At 47.2% G+C, this 16,056-nt stretch overlaps 1 protein-coding gene across 1 annotated transcript in view; it reads right to left on the bottom strand.

Annotated features, from left to right (window-relative positions):
- Nucleotides 1-14,441, bottom strand: part of ERO1B (endoplasmic reticulum oxidoreductase 1 beta) — a 44,978-nt gene extending 30,537 nt beyond the window's left edge. The window contains exons 1-3 of the mRNA XM_045861044.1: nucleotides 14,161-14,441; nucleotides 6,845-6,964; nucleotides 143-226 (exon numbers count right to left, since the gene is read on the bottom strand). Of these exons, the coding sequence (XP_045717000.1) occupies nucleotides 143-226; nucleotides 6,845-6,964; nucleotides 14,161-14,259 (303 nt within the window). The 5' untranslated portion in view covers nucleotides 14,260-14,441. The remainder of the gene's footprint in view (nucleotides 1-142; nucleotides 227-6,844; nucleotides 6,965-14,160) is intronic.
- Nucleotides 14,442-16,056: the final 1,615 nt, after the last annotated feature.

Raw genomic sequence — 16,056 nt, 5'->3', positions numbered from 1 at the left:
ATTTTACATTTAAAGTTCAGTAATGCTTTCTGTTTTTATTTTTTTTTGCCTATGACACAAGACACAGGCTCCAGAAGCGTGGGTAAGAATCGGCCAGTCGAGGACCCGCCCGAGCCCAGGCCTCCGGTTTTCGGTGCGTTACCTCGGGACAGGGCTCCACGTGGCAGTCTCTGATGGAGCAGTGGCCGTCCTCAGCCCAGAAAGGACACGGTCGCTTCAGATTGACCTTGAGAGAAAGAACGAATGAACGTGAGTACACCGTGTCACAGCTCTGCAGTGCTCTCTTCGGCGTCCCCGTGCTGGGCACCGGGGACGTGGTGACGAATGAGCAGGAGCTTCCTGTCCCCAGGTACCTGCCTAGTTCAGAACTGAAATGACTGTTATTCTCCAGACACCCAGATGTAATATCAACTTTTAAAATTAAGTGATGCTATTAGTCCTCTGACACTTCAAAAAAAGAAGAAAGCCAAGTGCACAGCTCCTCTGGAGAAGTGGAAAGCATTTCTGGACTCCACGCCTCAACGTCTCACAGGGTCCCTCACACCCCCATCACGGAACAAGCGTGTTGGCGCACCGAAGTGTGTCAGGGCTGGGTGGGCTCTGGGGGAAGAAAGGGCAGAAAAAGCACTCTCCTCCCCGCAAAACCCTCACCATCCGCTGGAGGGTACAAAATTCATAGATTCGTATGTTTCTTTAATAACAAATCGTGAGGAAAAATATTGACTGCTTGATGGAAAACGCCAGGGCTGGCGGCTGCAGGCCACGGAGGAGGTAATGCTTCAGAACAGATAAATGCTGGATGGACAAACGTATTTGGCATCTGAGAACTGAAAACAGCCAATTCACTGACTTTTGGTGGGGGTGGGGGCGGGCAGAGTGGCAGGGAGTGAGGGAGGGACAGGCAAGGGACAGGTCGGGCAGGGCATTTTAACCACAGTGACGACTCTGAACTGTCATGTTCTAACCATGACGGGAAGAGAGCAATTCAACAGGACTTGCAGAGGGATCGCCCAAATCAAAGAGCACGGTTTTTAATTCTTGTTTCCTCCCTTTTCATCCACTTCAAACAGTTCACCGTCTGCTCCTCACCGCCTCCACTGCCCTGCTCATTTCTCGCCCAGACTACTGCAAGTCTCTCTGCTTCCTCCGCCTCCGATTCTCACACAGCAGCCATAACCACCTCTCTAAAACGTCATTCAGATGGTATCGATCCCCACTCCCAACCCTCCTGTGGCTTCCCAAAGTCTGCAGCCAGCTCACCAGGCCCTCTGTCACCCCACCTCCTGCCCACCCCTGCCCCTCCTGTCTCCTGCCACCAGCCTCCAGCCACACCAGCCCTCCTGCTGGGCACCCATGGGGGCTCCTCTCCCTCCCCAGGCCACTACAGAGCCTGTTCTGCGGCCCTCCAGGCTGGCCTGTGGCTCACCCCCTTCTCCTCGTCCCGCTCTCCCACAGGACAGTCACTGCCAAATTACTAACATGACTAAATCCGAGCTCTTCCCTCCAGCAATTCTTGCCATCTCAGTAAATAGCCATTATTCCAGTTCCTTAAGCTAAAACCTTGGCATCATCCTCATCTCCTCTTCTCACCCTACATACACCACCTCCGAAAATCGGGTCGGGTCAAACTCCAAGTTCCTACCCTGGCGGAGAAGGCCCTGCAGGGCCTGCTCCCCTGCTCTCAGCCCTCGTTCACAGGCATCCTGGTGGTTCCTCAACCACGGAGGCACCCCGTGGCCTCAGGGCCTTTGCTCCTGCTGCTCCCGCTGCCTGAAAGCAATGCAGATGGCTTGCCTTCTCACTCCCTTTAGGTCTTCTTCAAATACCACCTCTCAGTCTGCTATTTTAAGTTGCTGAGTTTCAGGCTAGTTTTTAATGCAGCAATAGATAATGAACTCATGGTGAAAGGAGAGGGCTGCGGGAGACACTAGCACGCTGCTCCGGTCACCCTTCAGGAATGCTGCAGGCAGCTGACCTGGAGAGAGCCACTTTGCCCAAGGGCTCCCCACCCCAGCCTGTGATGGCCTTCATCCAATGACCGGTGTGGGGACAGAAAGGCCCAGACCCGTGCCCTGGCTGGCATGGCTCAGTTGATTGGAGCATCATCCCTTAACTGAAAGGTTGCCGGTTCAACTCCCAATCGGGGCATATGCCTGGGTTACTGGTTTGGTCCCCAGTCCAGAAACATATGATCCCCGGTCCGGGCACATATGGGAGGCAACCAATGGATGCTTCTCCCTGGCATTGATGTTTCTCTCTCCCCCGATCTCTAAAAAAGCAATGAAAAAGTATCCTCGGGAGAGGATAAATATAAAAATAAAGGCCCAGACCCTCCCTCAGGTGGTGGCAGCTCTGGAAGGTCACAGAGGTATCCACTGAGGCAGCATCACAGCGTTCCTTCTCCCTCCCCAACCCTGACTTCCTCCCCCCCTTGCCCTTCCCTCACATGGATGCAAGGGCAGGCCCTAATGAAGCTCTCACACACCAACAGCTATCTCAGAATCAGCTTCCCACGGGACTTAACCTGTGGCAACTTGTCCAGCTCCTGAAAAAAACAACTATTGATATTTTTAGTAGGATTACATTAAAATTTATATGTTAACTCGGGGGAGAATTAACGTCTTTATACTACAAAGACTACCTGTTCATTTGGTCAGACTATTCTGTGCCTTTCAGGAGTGCTTTGGAGCGTGCTTCCTGCCTCAGGTTCCACACATTTCTTCACACATTTATTCCTGTATATTTCATCTTTATTCATTGCCAGTGCAAATGGGGATTTGTCCTCTAGTATATTTTCTAACTTGTTATTGTTTATAACTATGAAGATACTGATTTTTGTTTACTAAGTTTATAGCCTACTATATGTTTTTTATTGTTTGTGTTCATTTTATTATTTCCTTTGACTTTTCTAGGTTTACTTTCGTCATTTAAGTGGAGAGTTTTACTTTTTCTTGTTTGGTTATCCAGGCCAACGCCTCCCACAGCTGAGGGGAGCGTGGGCACCCTCTTCTGAGCTCCTGACCTAAGTGAGAATTCCCGCAGCAGCTCCCTGTAGGTCAGAGGCCGGCAATGCTAATGTGAGGGCTGAAATGATCGTGTTAAGGGAGTACCCATCATCCTTAATTTATTAAATTTTCTAAAAACCAGGAATATGTGTTGAAAACCTCAAAGCCTCACCCTTGCTCTCTTGGAATAAAATCCACTTGGACACAGTGTGTTTTTGGCAATATGCTCAAAACTCGGGCATCGTGTTTGATATCACTTCTAACCTCACACCTTATGTGCAGCCCCTACGGCCTGTTGGTGTTACCTTTTATACACAACCTGAAGCTGATCATTTTCCTCCTCTTCCAACTCTACGACCCGGCCCGACTCCATGCCTCCTCTGTCACCTGGCTGATGCAACAGCCCCCTCGGTGGTTCCTGTGTTGCCTGTCCCACACCGTTACAGTCGGTCTGCTTTGTGCCGCTCTCTCCAGTGGCTCCTCCTAACACCTACAACGAACCTTGCCATCCTCACGTTTAATAAGGCCCCCCGCTCATTTTCCTCTGGCCCCACCAACCTCTCCAGCTCCATCTCCCTCGCTTTCCTCCAGCCGTACCAGGCGTCGTCTCATTCCTCCCACACCGACACCTTCCGTCCTGCAGCTCTAGTCCCCTTCCTGCACGTTCTCCCCAGGGACCGCCACGCCTACCCTTCCATGTCAGGAAGCTCTTTGCTCAAGCTGCACAGCACGAGTACCTTCGATACCTTCCTTTCCTGACCGACCTCTTTTAAATAAGGCTGCTGACACCCCCCAACCCCATTACGCTCTATGTCCTACTCTACTTTATTTTTCTCCACGGCAGTTATCCTATAACCACACACAATTATATTTTATTGTTTACTAGTTTATTGTCTCCCTAATCAGAATAAAAGCTCCATGGGGTCAGAGTCTTTGTCTTACTCAGTACTGGTTCCACAGCACTCAGGACACAGCTTGCTAAATCAATGAATATTGGGTGAATAAAGGAATGGAACAGATAGTGCAAAACAGAATTGTATCTGCCACTACCACAGCCAACTGACCAGCTGACAGAGGTCTACTGTTGCTTCTGCCTATATCTCCTTGTAGCATAAATATCTAAATGTGTTTAAAATTCATCTCTTCTCTTAGCTTTCCTTTTCTGCCACTATAATATTTAGAGAATACTGGTTAAATTTCCTTGGACCTGGAGCTAAATACATGAACCAGACCACTGCATTCTTCTCCTTGGGGAGAGGATATGAGTACATTCCGGTTACACAGGGAGGAACTTCATTATGTTGGTAAGAACATTTTAAAAAGTTCATGTATAAAGATAAATTGTATGTTGGCTAGCCAAGGACCACGATGTACAATAATTTTTGCCTGTCCAACTTTCATTTTTCCTTCTTCTGTAACATCCTCTAATTTCCCACTCAGAAACAATTACTTCCTTTATATTAATGCAGATAGGACTGTTAGCCAAAGTGTCTTTCCCTCTGTTGGTCGAAGGGTCACATGACCCTACCTAGACCACTGAGACCCTTTCTCCCAGGAATCTGACTCTTAGGTGAAATGGTGGACTTGACCCAAAATTCCAGTGGCACCACAGAGAGAATGGTCAGTAGCTCCTGCTCTCATTTCTGTCTTTTCCGAAGTGTGCTGCTTCAGCGTGTCTTTCAATTCTGTGTGCTGCTCCATGCCTTGTTTTAATGAAACTTCTACCTGGAGCACCGGAACCACTGTTTCTTCATTTGTAAAGCGTAGCTAACACTGACCCAACAGTGCTCAGTATAAATATTCAATGAGATACTCATTCATTTAGTCAAATATGTGAGTGCCTACTCTTGACCAGGCCTGTGGGGACACAGAAAGAGAAGATGTGACCCCAACAGAGAGCAGTGAATGAGCAAGGGTGATGACAGACAGCACAGGTATGAGGTCTGGATGTTCTGTGAAGGGGTGACCTTCGGTCGAAGTGACACTTCCCCTACTGCACTGGGCTGAACCATATGACATCGGCAACAATCAACTGCTGTGATCTGTAACAACTCCACATGGTTAAACCTAACAGTAGAAAGGAAATAGGGGAAAGCAGCTACAAATGCAGATGGATTTATGGCTTTAGGGTGAGAAAGAGAAAAAGCCATTCTGAACTACCTTATTTGTATGGAAAATGCCCAGAACACTAGACACTCCATTACTAGTTTCTTTAGGCATCCATTACTCTTGGAAATGTCTGTGGAATCTGCGTTCCTAAGGAATTGTGTATAGGGGAGAAACATTCACCTACTTTGGATATTGTTGGTACTGACGGGAAAAAAAAAGGATGCATTCCCTAATTTTTAATTCTCTAACTTATCTTTCTGCACAACTTAAAACTACCAAAATATTGGATTTTTTAATCCTCAGAAATATTTAAAGAACTAAAATAGCCTGTACAGAATCAGGATAAAAGAGATAATCACGCTCAATTTTTAAAATACACTAAAAATTAAAGAATTTATAAACCCAATTGAACACGTAGAACAAGAGCACAGGCAAGGCCTGAGAGCAGCTTTCAAACCACTCTTCTCAAACCTAACCGACTGTCCTTACACTTCGACTCCTGTTCTTAGGTTTAAACTGTTCTTCCACACGCTGCCCCGCTGCTCCTGCCTTTGCTGGGTCGCTGGTCACTCTGGAGAGAGCAGACTGCCGCTGGATTTAAGAACCGGTCCTACAGTGTCGCTGTGGGTGGCATTTGGCCTGCATCCTCAGTTGGGTCGGTGCCCTCCTGGGAAGCCACCAGTGAACGTCTACTGTGCTGGGTCCCTTACACAGAGAACAGTGCTGGCATGTGACACCGTGGTCAGCTCAGCTCAGAGCCTGGGCAGGCGTGTCTGAACAGCAGAACCTCGGTTACCAGGCTGGCTGACCAAGTCAGTCTGCGGCACTTTTAGCTTCTGTGGAGGCTGCAGTCTCTGCCTCGCAATCCAAAGTGAAGATGGAGAATTTCCCCAACATAGGAAGGGGGTTCAGATTCTAAGTGTTTCAAAAAGACTAACAGGTTTTCTTTTTAATATATTTTTTAAGATTTCATTTATTAATTTTAGAGAATGGGTGGGAGAAAGAGAGGGAGAGACTAACGGGTTTTTAGTATAAGGCTTACTACATTGCAAGAGAAGACATATGGAGTTGGCCAAAAAGTTCATCTGGTTTTTTCCTAAGGTGGCTCTAGTAGTGCTTAGTTGTCTTTAACTTCGTTGAAGATAATCTGGTTAGACTGTATTGTGACAGCTGTCACATCAGCATGCATTTTTTAAAAACTTACCAAAACTGGTGAATTTTTGTGTAGCCATTTTAATATTGAAGATGGAAGAAAATACACAACATTCCCAGCATATCATGCTTCATTTTGTTGAGAAAGGTATAAACACAACTGAAATGCAAAAAAAGATTTGTGCAGTGTATGGATAAGGTGCTGTGACTGATCGAACGTGTCAAAAGTGGTTTGCGAAGTTTCATGCTGGAGAATTCTCTCTGGACGATGCTCCACAGTCAGGCAGACCAGCTGAAGTTGACAGCGATCAAACTGAGGCATTAATTGGGAACAATCAACATTATACCATGAGAGAGAGCACCAACATAATCAAAATATCCAAATCATTCAAGTTATTGGTGATAATAAAAAATGCATTTTTTATTTTATGGAAAAAACTATATGGACTTTTTGGCCAACCCAATATATACGGTGCTGAGGAGAGTCGAAAATGCATTTTAAAAGGTAATAAAAGTCACATCAGTAGACAGTTATATAAAATCTTTGGTACCAACAGAATAAAAAATTATAACTATACCTTGTAATAACGGAAGTAGTCTCGCTCTTGCAGTTTTTTTATTTTGGGGAAGATTTTAAAGGTGTTAAAGTTATCGATGCTTTCAATATCGCACAAGCAATCATCCAGGACTCCGATGACCTAGAAAAAATATGTATATATAAAATTTAAAATAAATAAATGATGTTTGAACCTGATAAATCTGCACTATTACATAAAAAGGTAACTTGCTCATTCAAATTAGCTAGGATTTGCTAATTAAGATACAAAACAAAGTAGTCACTTACTTTTTACTATGGTCAACTCAATAAAAAACAACAGAAGAATGAGATGTACCCATTTTGAGGAACTAAACATTTTTGTTTAGTGGTCAGAAAGAAAGATATTGAATGAGTTTTCCCTTTGCCTAAACACGTATCAAATCCAAGCAGTCGTTGGAATGCTATAGCAATTTCTTCCAAAACTAACCTAGAAGTCATAGACTCAGTAACGTCACTGTGGTGACCCTAGCTTTCTTTTAGACGGTCACTTTCAGAACCCTGATGCGGCAGGCTCGGGGCTGAGAGCAGTGCGTGTGCCATCTCGTGTTTGTGTAGCCGTTTTGTGTAGCCATCGCATTCTCTAAATACCCAGTGAATAAGTACATCCCTATCTTACATATAAGGAAATAAGGCTTAGCAGGGTTAAAATAATTTTTCCAAACTAGGAATGACACTTAGTCTCAAGTCATTGCACTTTAAAACACATGCTCTTGTTCACTACTGAAAGTATCCATTAATGAAAAGAAAAACTGACTCTTACAAAGTAAGTTCAGAGTCCAAAAATTCCATAAAACACTCTTCAGCTGATTTTAAAATGGAACTCACTGAGACATGCACAGCTTAGATGAGCCTTCGAGAATTACGCTGAATGAAAAATGCTAATCCCAAAGGGTTCCACACTGTATGGTTTCATTTCTACAACATTTCTGAAATGACAAAATCCTAGAAAGGGAGCACAGACTATTGGTTGGCAGAGCTTAGGGCTGGAGTAGTGGATGGAGCAGGAGTGGGGACAGGGGCAGGAGGGCTCCGTGCGATGGAGCTGCCCATCACCAGGACTGCGGTGGTGGGTACATGAACCCACATGTGATAAACGTGTATGGAACTCATACACACACATACCAATGAGATAAGAACAATGGAATGCACATGTGAAGGCCCCGAGGCAATAAGCTGGCCTGCCGTTTTTGAGAAACAAGGAGGAGGACTATGTAGTAGGTAAAAAAGAATTAGGAGACCCTTGTAAGATTTTGGCTTTCACAAAGTCAGGTTTCCTCACACCAGCCAACTCCCCAACACTAACTGGGTGCCCCTTCTGCAGGCGTTAGGCGTGAGCAGAGTAGAACGACGGGCCAGGTACCAGAGGTCACGGGGCCGCGCATAGCAGCAGACTACTGTAGGGTGGGACCTCAGCCCCAGGGAGACCTTTCCTCCCCCAGCATCTCTCTAGTCATGTGGTGTAGACCCCCTGACCTTTCACATCCAGACTGGTCATGCAGTCTGGACCCTCCCCTGACCTTTCCTCCCCTAGTAGACCCCCTTAGAGGAGGAACAGGGGGCCGGAGAAGAGCCTCACTCCACTCCCACACAAGCCCTCACATGACCACTCTCTTAAGCATTAAGCTGTCAAGATGACAAGGTCCTGACCTGCATCAAATAACCTTAGTGACAAAAGCCTTGGGTCTGTTGACCACAGAGACAGAGTTTTGGTCCAACTGGAGATGACATTTGGGCCTCAGCTGTGCTTCAGCTTCAGGCCCAGAAAGGCAGCAAGGACAGGCAGGACGATGCCATGGCTGACCTCAGGACCAGCTGCACTGACTAACGACCCCTGCCCTGGCACTGACCAATCAGTAGAGACCACGACCCTGAAAGGGCACACCTGGAAAGCTGATGAATATGCTACTGGGATCCTGCCCTGGGACCTCCCCTAAAATCCCCGCTTTTAGGAAACAGAAAAAAACACTCAGGACAGAAGACCCAACACGGCTGTCATGCCTGTGCCTTTCCCCCTACCTTCCCCCAGGCACGGTCTCTGCCTTTCTTTTTCCTAAGCTCCCAGGGCCCTTCTTCTGCCTCTGCAATATGTTTCCTGAGCCCACGCTGCCCAGCTGGCTCACTCCTTTCACGACTCACTTCTCTACCTCTGTGACTTTCTAAATAAACTTTTACTTCTATTTGAGTCTTGGCTCTGAATTCTTTCTTAGCTGGAACTCAAGTACCAAGGATGCTGAACCAAGATCCAACCACCAGTACCCTTCTGGTGCTGTTTTGCTGCTAACAATGCTATCTGTTTTGCAAGCAAAGCCCACAGACCAGGGGCTCAGTCACGCAGGGCTTCCTCTCATTCAAAGGCCAGTCTCAAACCTCAGGCCACCCACGCTTGAGGACTAAAAACCCAAGTTCCCCGTGACTCCCTTCTCAGGTTTGATAATATGCTAGAGTGGTCTACAGAACTGAGAAGAAGAACACTTTACTGATGTCCTCTGGTTTGTTGTAAAGAATATAACTCAGGGGCAGCCAAATGGGAGAGACGCACTGGACAAGGTACTGGAAGGTGCAAGGCAGCGCTTCTGTGTCTCTGAGCCACACTCCCACCAAGTCTCTGTGCTGCCAACCGGGAAGCTCATTAAAACTCATGTTTTTGCCCAGGCTGGTGTGGCTCAGTAGACTGAGAGGCATCCTGCAAACCTAGTGGTTGCTGGTTCAATTCCCAGTCAGGGCACACGCCTGGGTTGCAGGCCAGGTCCCCAGTAGTGGGGGATGTGTGAGAGGCAACTACACATTGATGTTTCTCTCCCTCTCTTTCTCCCTCCCTTCTACGCTCTCTAAAAGTAAATACAATATTTAAAAATATATATTGTCCTAAAACAGGAGTCTCTTCGTGTCATTCCTCTGAAGAAAAAACAATTTTTTTAAAACTTGTGTTTTTAAGAGCTTTTACAGAACTCCATCTCCACCATACCCTCCCCATCAGGAGGCTAAAAGTACCAGCCCTGTTATCACTCCAGCCCACCCTGAGGCTGCCCAGGGGTTCCCCACCTACCATCACAGCATTAACTGATTAAAAGGGGCTTGTTATGAATGACAAAAGGCACTCCCATTCTGCAGGAAATTCCAAGGGTTTTAGGAGCTCTGTGCCAGAACAGGTGACAAGGACCTAAGAAGTACAAGGTGAGGTGGAAGGTTTCTCTTTTATTTTGTATGATCAAGGAAGGTAACAATTCACATTAGTGGACAAGTGGGATAACGTGACACTTTAGCAGAGACCTAAGGGAGCCAGTGAGCCATGTAAATACACGAGAAGACTGTGCTAGGCATTCGGGCCTCAAAACAAGAACACACTTGCCTTGTTTGAGAACAACAACCTGTTTAATGGGGAGAAGACTGGGAGGAGCAGATTTGGGGGAAAAGATCAGGAATTTGGTTCCTGGCACATCCAGTTTGAGATATCTAGTTATCCTCCAAGTGGAGATAGTGAAAGGTAGTTGGATATTTGAATCTAGAGCTGAGACTCCTAACATGGACATTCTGAAAATCAACTTTATATATATAGAAATATAATCAATTATTTATATATAAAATCAATTTTATCACACACACGTGTGTGTATGTATAATTATTTAAAACCAAGAGACTAAACGAGACAACAAGGACAGAGAGAGGAAAGAGGGTCAAATGGTTAGTTGGGGGCAGGGGAGGAACACAGAAAGGATAATGAGAAAGACTGGACTGCAAGTCGGGAGGAAAATCAGAACCATATCCCGAAGTCAAAAGAACAGAGAATTTCAGGGAGAGCGAGAGGTGAAAATCTGCCGCTGACACGTAGAGCAAACAAACGTGTAAAAACTACAGGTTTTGGGAGACGTTCGTGCCGTCCTGACAAGGGCAGCCTAGGGAGTGGCGGCGCCAACAGTGTGCCTGGCACGGGCTGAAGAGCGGGCCAGAACAGGAAGGACGGAAGCAGCTCTCCTGTGTTTTTTCTACAGACGGGGACAGAAGAATGGAGCAGGCAGAAGAGATGGGTGGGCCAAGAGAGAACTTTAAAACAGTAGAATGAACAGCATGTCTTATAATGACAATAACAGTCCATCAGAGAAGGAAAAATTGATGATCCAGGAGAATGGGGGCAGATTTGCTCGAGCCAGGTCCCTGAAATGGGAAAGGGGATGGATGGGCGTGTGAGTATGAACTGTTATCTACGGTGACCTATAGAAGTCAAAATAGGTGGGCACAGCGACTACAGATGCACAGATGTGGGTTACTCCGTTACTCCGATTTTGTTGGTGACGTCTGAAGCTGAGAGTGATGATGGAAGACATGCCGCAGGGTAAGTAGAAGGAACAAAAAGAAAATGTTGTTTAGATCAATAATCCTGTCTTCTGTTGTATATACTCAGCTACTTAGTCCATCCATCGATATTCATTTCTTTTCATTTCTAGAACTCTTTCATTGTTGTCATCTCTTTGGTCATTCTTTAATTTGGTCTCTTGTTGCCTTTTCATACTTTCAAATTTCTTTTTATCTACACACATTGAACAATTTAAAATTGTATCTTATATTTTCAGAACCTAGGTCATTATGGGTCTACTTTTATAATCTATTTTTCTAATACCTCGTTCATGGTGCCTGTGTGTTTTGTGATTTTTGATTGTCAGTTGCTATTCTTCCCAGCACTTTACCTCCAATAATTCTTTGGGACCTTGGTTGAAAATAAACTCCTCCAGAGAGGATGGATATTTGCTTTTATCAGTAAGCTGGGGGCATACCAACCTGGGCCTGCTAGAAATTAAATTTTCCACTTGAACCCTTTCGTGGCACAGGTGGCATGGATTTGGCCTGCAAACCTGTGTAAGTGGCTCCTGGCTACAAATTCTCAAGGGAGCTTTTCCTCCCTCCCCAAGCAACTTTCCTTCCTGTTCCCTTACTCCCAGTGGGATTCATTTTTCAGTCACCCATATGTTGAGGATGTAGCCCTTTGAAGTCCAAGTTTTAGGGTGAGGTCTCCTTTCAGTTTCCTCTCCCTGAACAGACATGGCTTTAGGTCTTGTCCATTCCACCTCACGCAGCTGTTAAAGCAGAAGCTGGAGGTCTTTGGGGCTGGGGAAAATCCCCAGGGTAATGGACTAGAACAAGGTTGTTTGAGTCCCAAGGTTATATATGGCTTTCCTTCCGGGGCTGGGGTGGGGGTGGGGTGCTCTGTGTATTTCTGGATTTCATGCCACCTCAGAAATGCATGTAGAAAGATTTTAAAATATATCCAACTGAAACTACTTCTTTACAGGAACACTAACTTGTTCTATCACCTGTCTGCAGTCTTTACTTCCTTGGGCTTTGCCACACTACAAAACACATTTGCATTTCATTTAAAAAAAAATGGAGTTGAGATATACAAATCCCTATTATTTTGTGTGCTTGAAAATAATTTTACACTTTTATTACAAAGATATATCTCAGTGATTTCTTGCGAATAAAACTATTTTTTAATCTATTCTTCCCTTTATGCTTTACTGTTTTGCTTCCAAGTTAGCATATGGAAAAAGAGTAAAAGAACTCTCTTGGTTCCCCTTTTTCATTTTCCTGGGTTTCCTGTGCGTTATTTCTATGCCAAAACAGCAAGCACATTGGGATGTACTGTGCAGATCAGAAAGGGGCCCATTGGGGCTCCGTTTCCCCTTGTTCACTGACTTAATAAGTGTGATGTTTCGTCATGTGAGCTCCTTGAACTCCAGTCACCTCAAGAGTCCCATTTCTGAGACGTATCAAATAGAATGAGAGAATGTATATTGTAACTTGTTACAGATTAAAGGACTATCTAAAATATGATCAAAGGCTATATTAGAAAGTGCCACCAGAAACAAAAAGCAAACGTATTCATGCTTGAGGATTGTTAGGCGCGATGCCACTTTGAATACGCACAAATCTTTAATTCCATTGGGTGAATGAAATGAAAATTACATGTTTACTTGTATACAATAAAAATGAAAGGGCAGATGCAATTATGAAGCATTAATGTACATAATTAGTGGTATGTGGAGAAACCAAAGAGAAAAAGAGAGAGAAAATGAGAAAATCTGATGTTAAAAAATATCTGAATGTAAATTCCATTCAAAAACAAACATCCAACTAGTAACTAGAAAGTAATTTTGCCCAAGCGTGCTTTTCATAAATCTGGTAGGTATGCCCAGATTTCCACTATCTTTACTTCAGTATTTCCCAAGTGGGGTTGGACAGGCAGTTGGAAGGATAACTCTGCTACAGTTACCTGCAAGGCTTATTTAAAATGCTGACTCCTGGGGTCACATCTGGAGCCACTAAGTCAGGACATCTGGCAGTGGGGCCAGAGAACCTGCATTTTTAACATACTCCCCCAAACCAAAAGTTTGTCCCTTTTATTTTTATCATTTATGAAAAAGTATTCAAACATGGGCACAAGTAGAATATTCAGGCATTCTGGGAGTTAGTGCAAAGCATCAAAAGCCACGAAAAAAGTGTCTGAATACTGTCAGAAAAACATGTTTACACGGTTACACTCAGTTACCTGGAATTTTTCTTAGCAATGAGCTTTAATTGCTTCAAATCACATCTCCCCTGGTTATCCGGCCACCTGAGCCACCTTGTTCCTCTCTCAGTTCTGCCACTTTGCCGCAGGTGCAAACAGCAACACCTGGCAGCAGTCTATCCAAACTCGACTGTGTAACCCAAAGCAAACATGCCCCTTAAGGACAAAGATCTGGTCACTAACCCTCCGATTTCCAGCTTGTTGGGAACACCTGTAATGTAAGCTTCGCCAAGGAAACCCCGAACTCTGCTCCGGGGCCACCGCCGTCCTGCTGAGACCACAGGCCAACCCAGACCCAGGCTCGCACGTGGGTGCACCTGGACGTCGCCAGGCAGACTGCACAAGTTGGCGAGACACGGCGGTCCTTAGTGGGGGTGACAGCCAAGAGACGCTCTAGTTCAGGAAGGGAAGTCCCGTCCCCTCCCGGCTCGCTCCGCTCCCTCAGGCCACCGGCCTCGGTCTTCTAGTCCCCGCAACTCTCCAAGGGCGAGGGGGGCGTTTCAGCGCGGATGCTTTCGCTCCCGCCCCTCCCGCCTCTCCCGCCGCACTCCAGCGGGTCCACAAATCAGCTCGGAACGCACACCTCCCGGCCCGCATCCTCTTCCCCTTTCCCTGCCGTCACCCCGAGTGTCGCCGCCCCGCGCAGCGGCGACTCGCCGGCGCTTCCTGGACGACTCCTGTCAGGTCGCCCGCTGCCCAAAGGCCGCCCGGCCTCCCCACCATCGCCGGCTCACCTGGGCCTCGACGACGCCCCGGAGGAGGCTCAGGGTGACCAGCAGCCGCACCGCGGCCGCCCCCCGCTCCGCGCCGGCCCGCCGGGTCCCCCGGCTCATGCTGCCCGCTCCCTGCACCGCGGCCGGCAGGGCCCCAAAGGGCTGGGGAACCGTGAGCGGCCCGAGCGACGACCCACCGGGGCTGCTGCCGGCGGCGGCGACAGTCCAGGGTCAGAGGTCCACGAGCCCCGCAGCTGCCAGTGAGGCGGAGAGCCCAGCGCCCCCACCACATCCCCGGGGCCCCGCCCCTCGCCTGGCCCCGCCCCGCTCTCGGCCCCGCCTCCGCCCCGGGCCCGCCCCGAACGCGGGGCCTTGTGGGAATTGTGGTCCGCGCAGAAGGCGGGATCGCGGAGAAACAAACCGGACGTGCCTTTGCGGAGTCGCTCCGCCTCCCGGGGCTCGGCCTCCGTGGCGGCCAATGAGGCGGGACCACGTGAGCTCCAAAACACTAGAGGCGCTGGCCGGGGTTTAAGGAGGGACGGCCCTCCCCCTGCAGTTGTCCTGGAAACAGGGCCTGGTCTCGGGTGTCAGCTACCCTGACCTGGGGTTCGGCCAGTACCCACGTACGTTAGCGTCTTCGACTTTGAACCTGAGGCGCTTTCTCTGACGCTGGCCCGTGGCCTCATCCGCCGCGGGGGCGTAGTGAGCCCCTGCGGCTTCGGCCCCTTTTTCATTTGATGCGCCCTGGACGTGCTGTCATCCTCTGCCTGTCCCGCTCCCCTTCCTAACAGGAAGCACGTTAGAGAGGGAAAACGAACCCCAAAGTTCAGAGTGTAACGTGGGAATAGGGACAAACGCACAGAAAAACTTGTGATATAGACAGTGCTCAGCACCCACCTGTAAACATTCTAACTTATCATGCGATTCTAGGCAAGTGACTTAATCTATGGATGCCTCAGTTTCCCTGTCTTTATGTGAACACCATGACGCCCCCCTCATAAGTTGTTCCAGGATGACATAACAGAAGTGTTCAATCAATGATAGGTGCTATTAATTTTATCAATAGCCTTGACCTCCAGAGAACTAGAAATACAGCACTTTTAGTGTGTATTAGGTACCTATCGCTTCTATAACAAATTACACAAATATATAGGCTTAAAACAAATTTATTATCTTACATTTCTGGAGTACAGACTGGATCAGCAGGGCTGCCTTCCTTCTAGACGCTTTAAGGGACAATATATTTCTTTGCCTCTTCCAGCTTCCACAGGCCACCTGCATTCCCTAGCTCAGGACCAGCATGGCACTGTGGGCTCCTCGCTCCCTCTGCTTCCACTGCCACAGGCCTCCTCTTTCTGAGCCTCACTCCACTGCCTGCCTCTTACCAAGACCCTTGTGGTCGCATAGGGTCCACCCAGAAATCCAGGATAATCTCCCTGCCTCAAAATCCTTGATTTGGTCCCCTCCACAAAGTCCTTTGTGCTGCCATGAGGTAACAGACACATGGGTTCTGGGGATTACGGCGCGGGCATCTTTGGAGAAGCAGCCGTCAGTTACACGCAGTGCTTGGCTCCCTTCAGAGCACTTTCAAAATTCACGGGGCTCAGTGAAAAGTGAAAACACAGGGTCCTGGTTCCAAAAATATAAAGAATTTCAACACAGTGACGGCAGAGCATAAGCCCAAGTGCAGGGCCCTAGCTTAAAAACAAAAAGAATTTTTGATTCCTTTAACTACTTTTCTACCTCTCCTCTTCTTTTCTTTGCCAAACCTCTATTTTCTGTCCTCCAGCCCCCTTTCCCTCATGTGAATGTGCTCTGTCCCTATCATTCTACTGGAGCTTTTCCCTTGTGGAATCTAGTGGGCCTTTCCCAAGATTCTTTGTCTCTGTGCTGCATTTCATGTTATTGGTTACCCAT

This window comes from Phyllostomus hastatus, unplaced genomic scaffold, assembly GCF_019186645.2.
Source record: "Phyllostomus hastatus isolate PE091 unplaced genomic scaffold, TTU_PhHast_1.1 phas_contig_148, whole genome shotgun sequence".
NCBI classification, from domain to species: Eukaryota; Metazoa; Chordata; class Mammalia; order Chiroptera; family Phyllostomidae; genus Phyllostomus; species Phyllostomus hastatus.
Note: the sequence above shows the minus strand (reverse complement) of the source record. Positions and strands in the feature narration are given on the sequence as shown.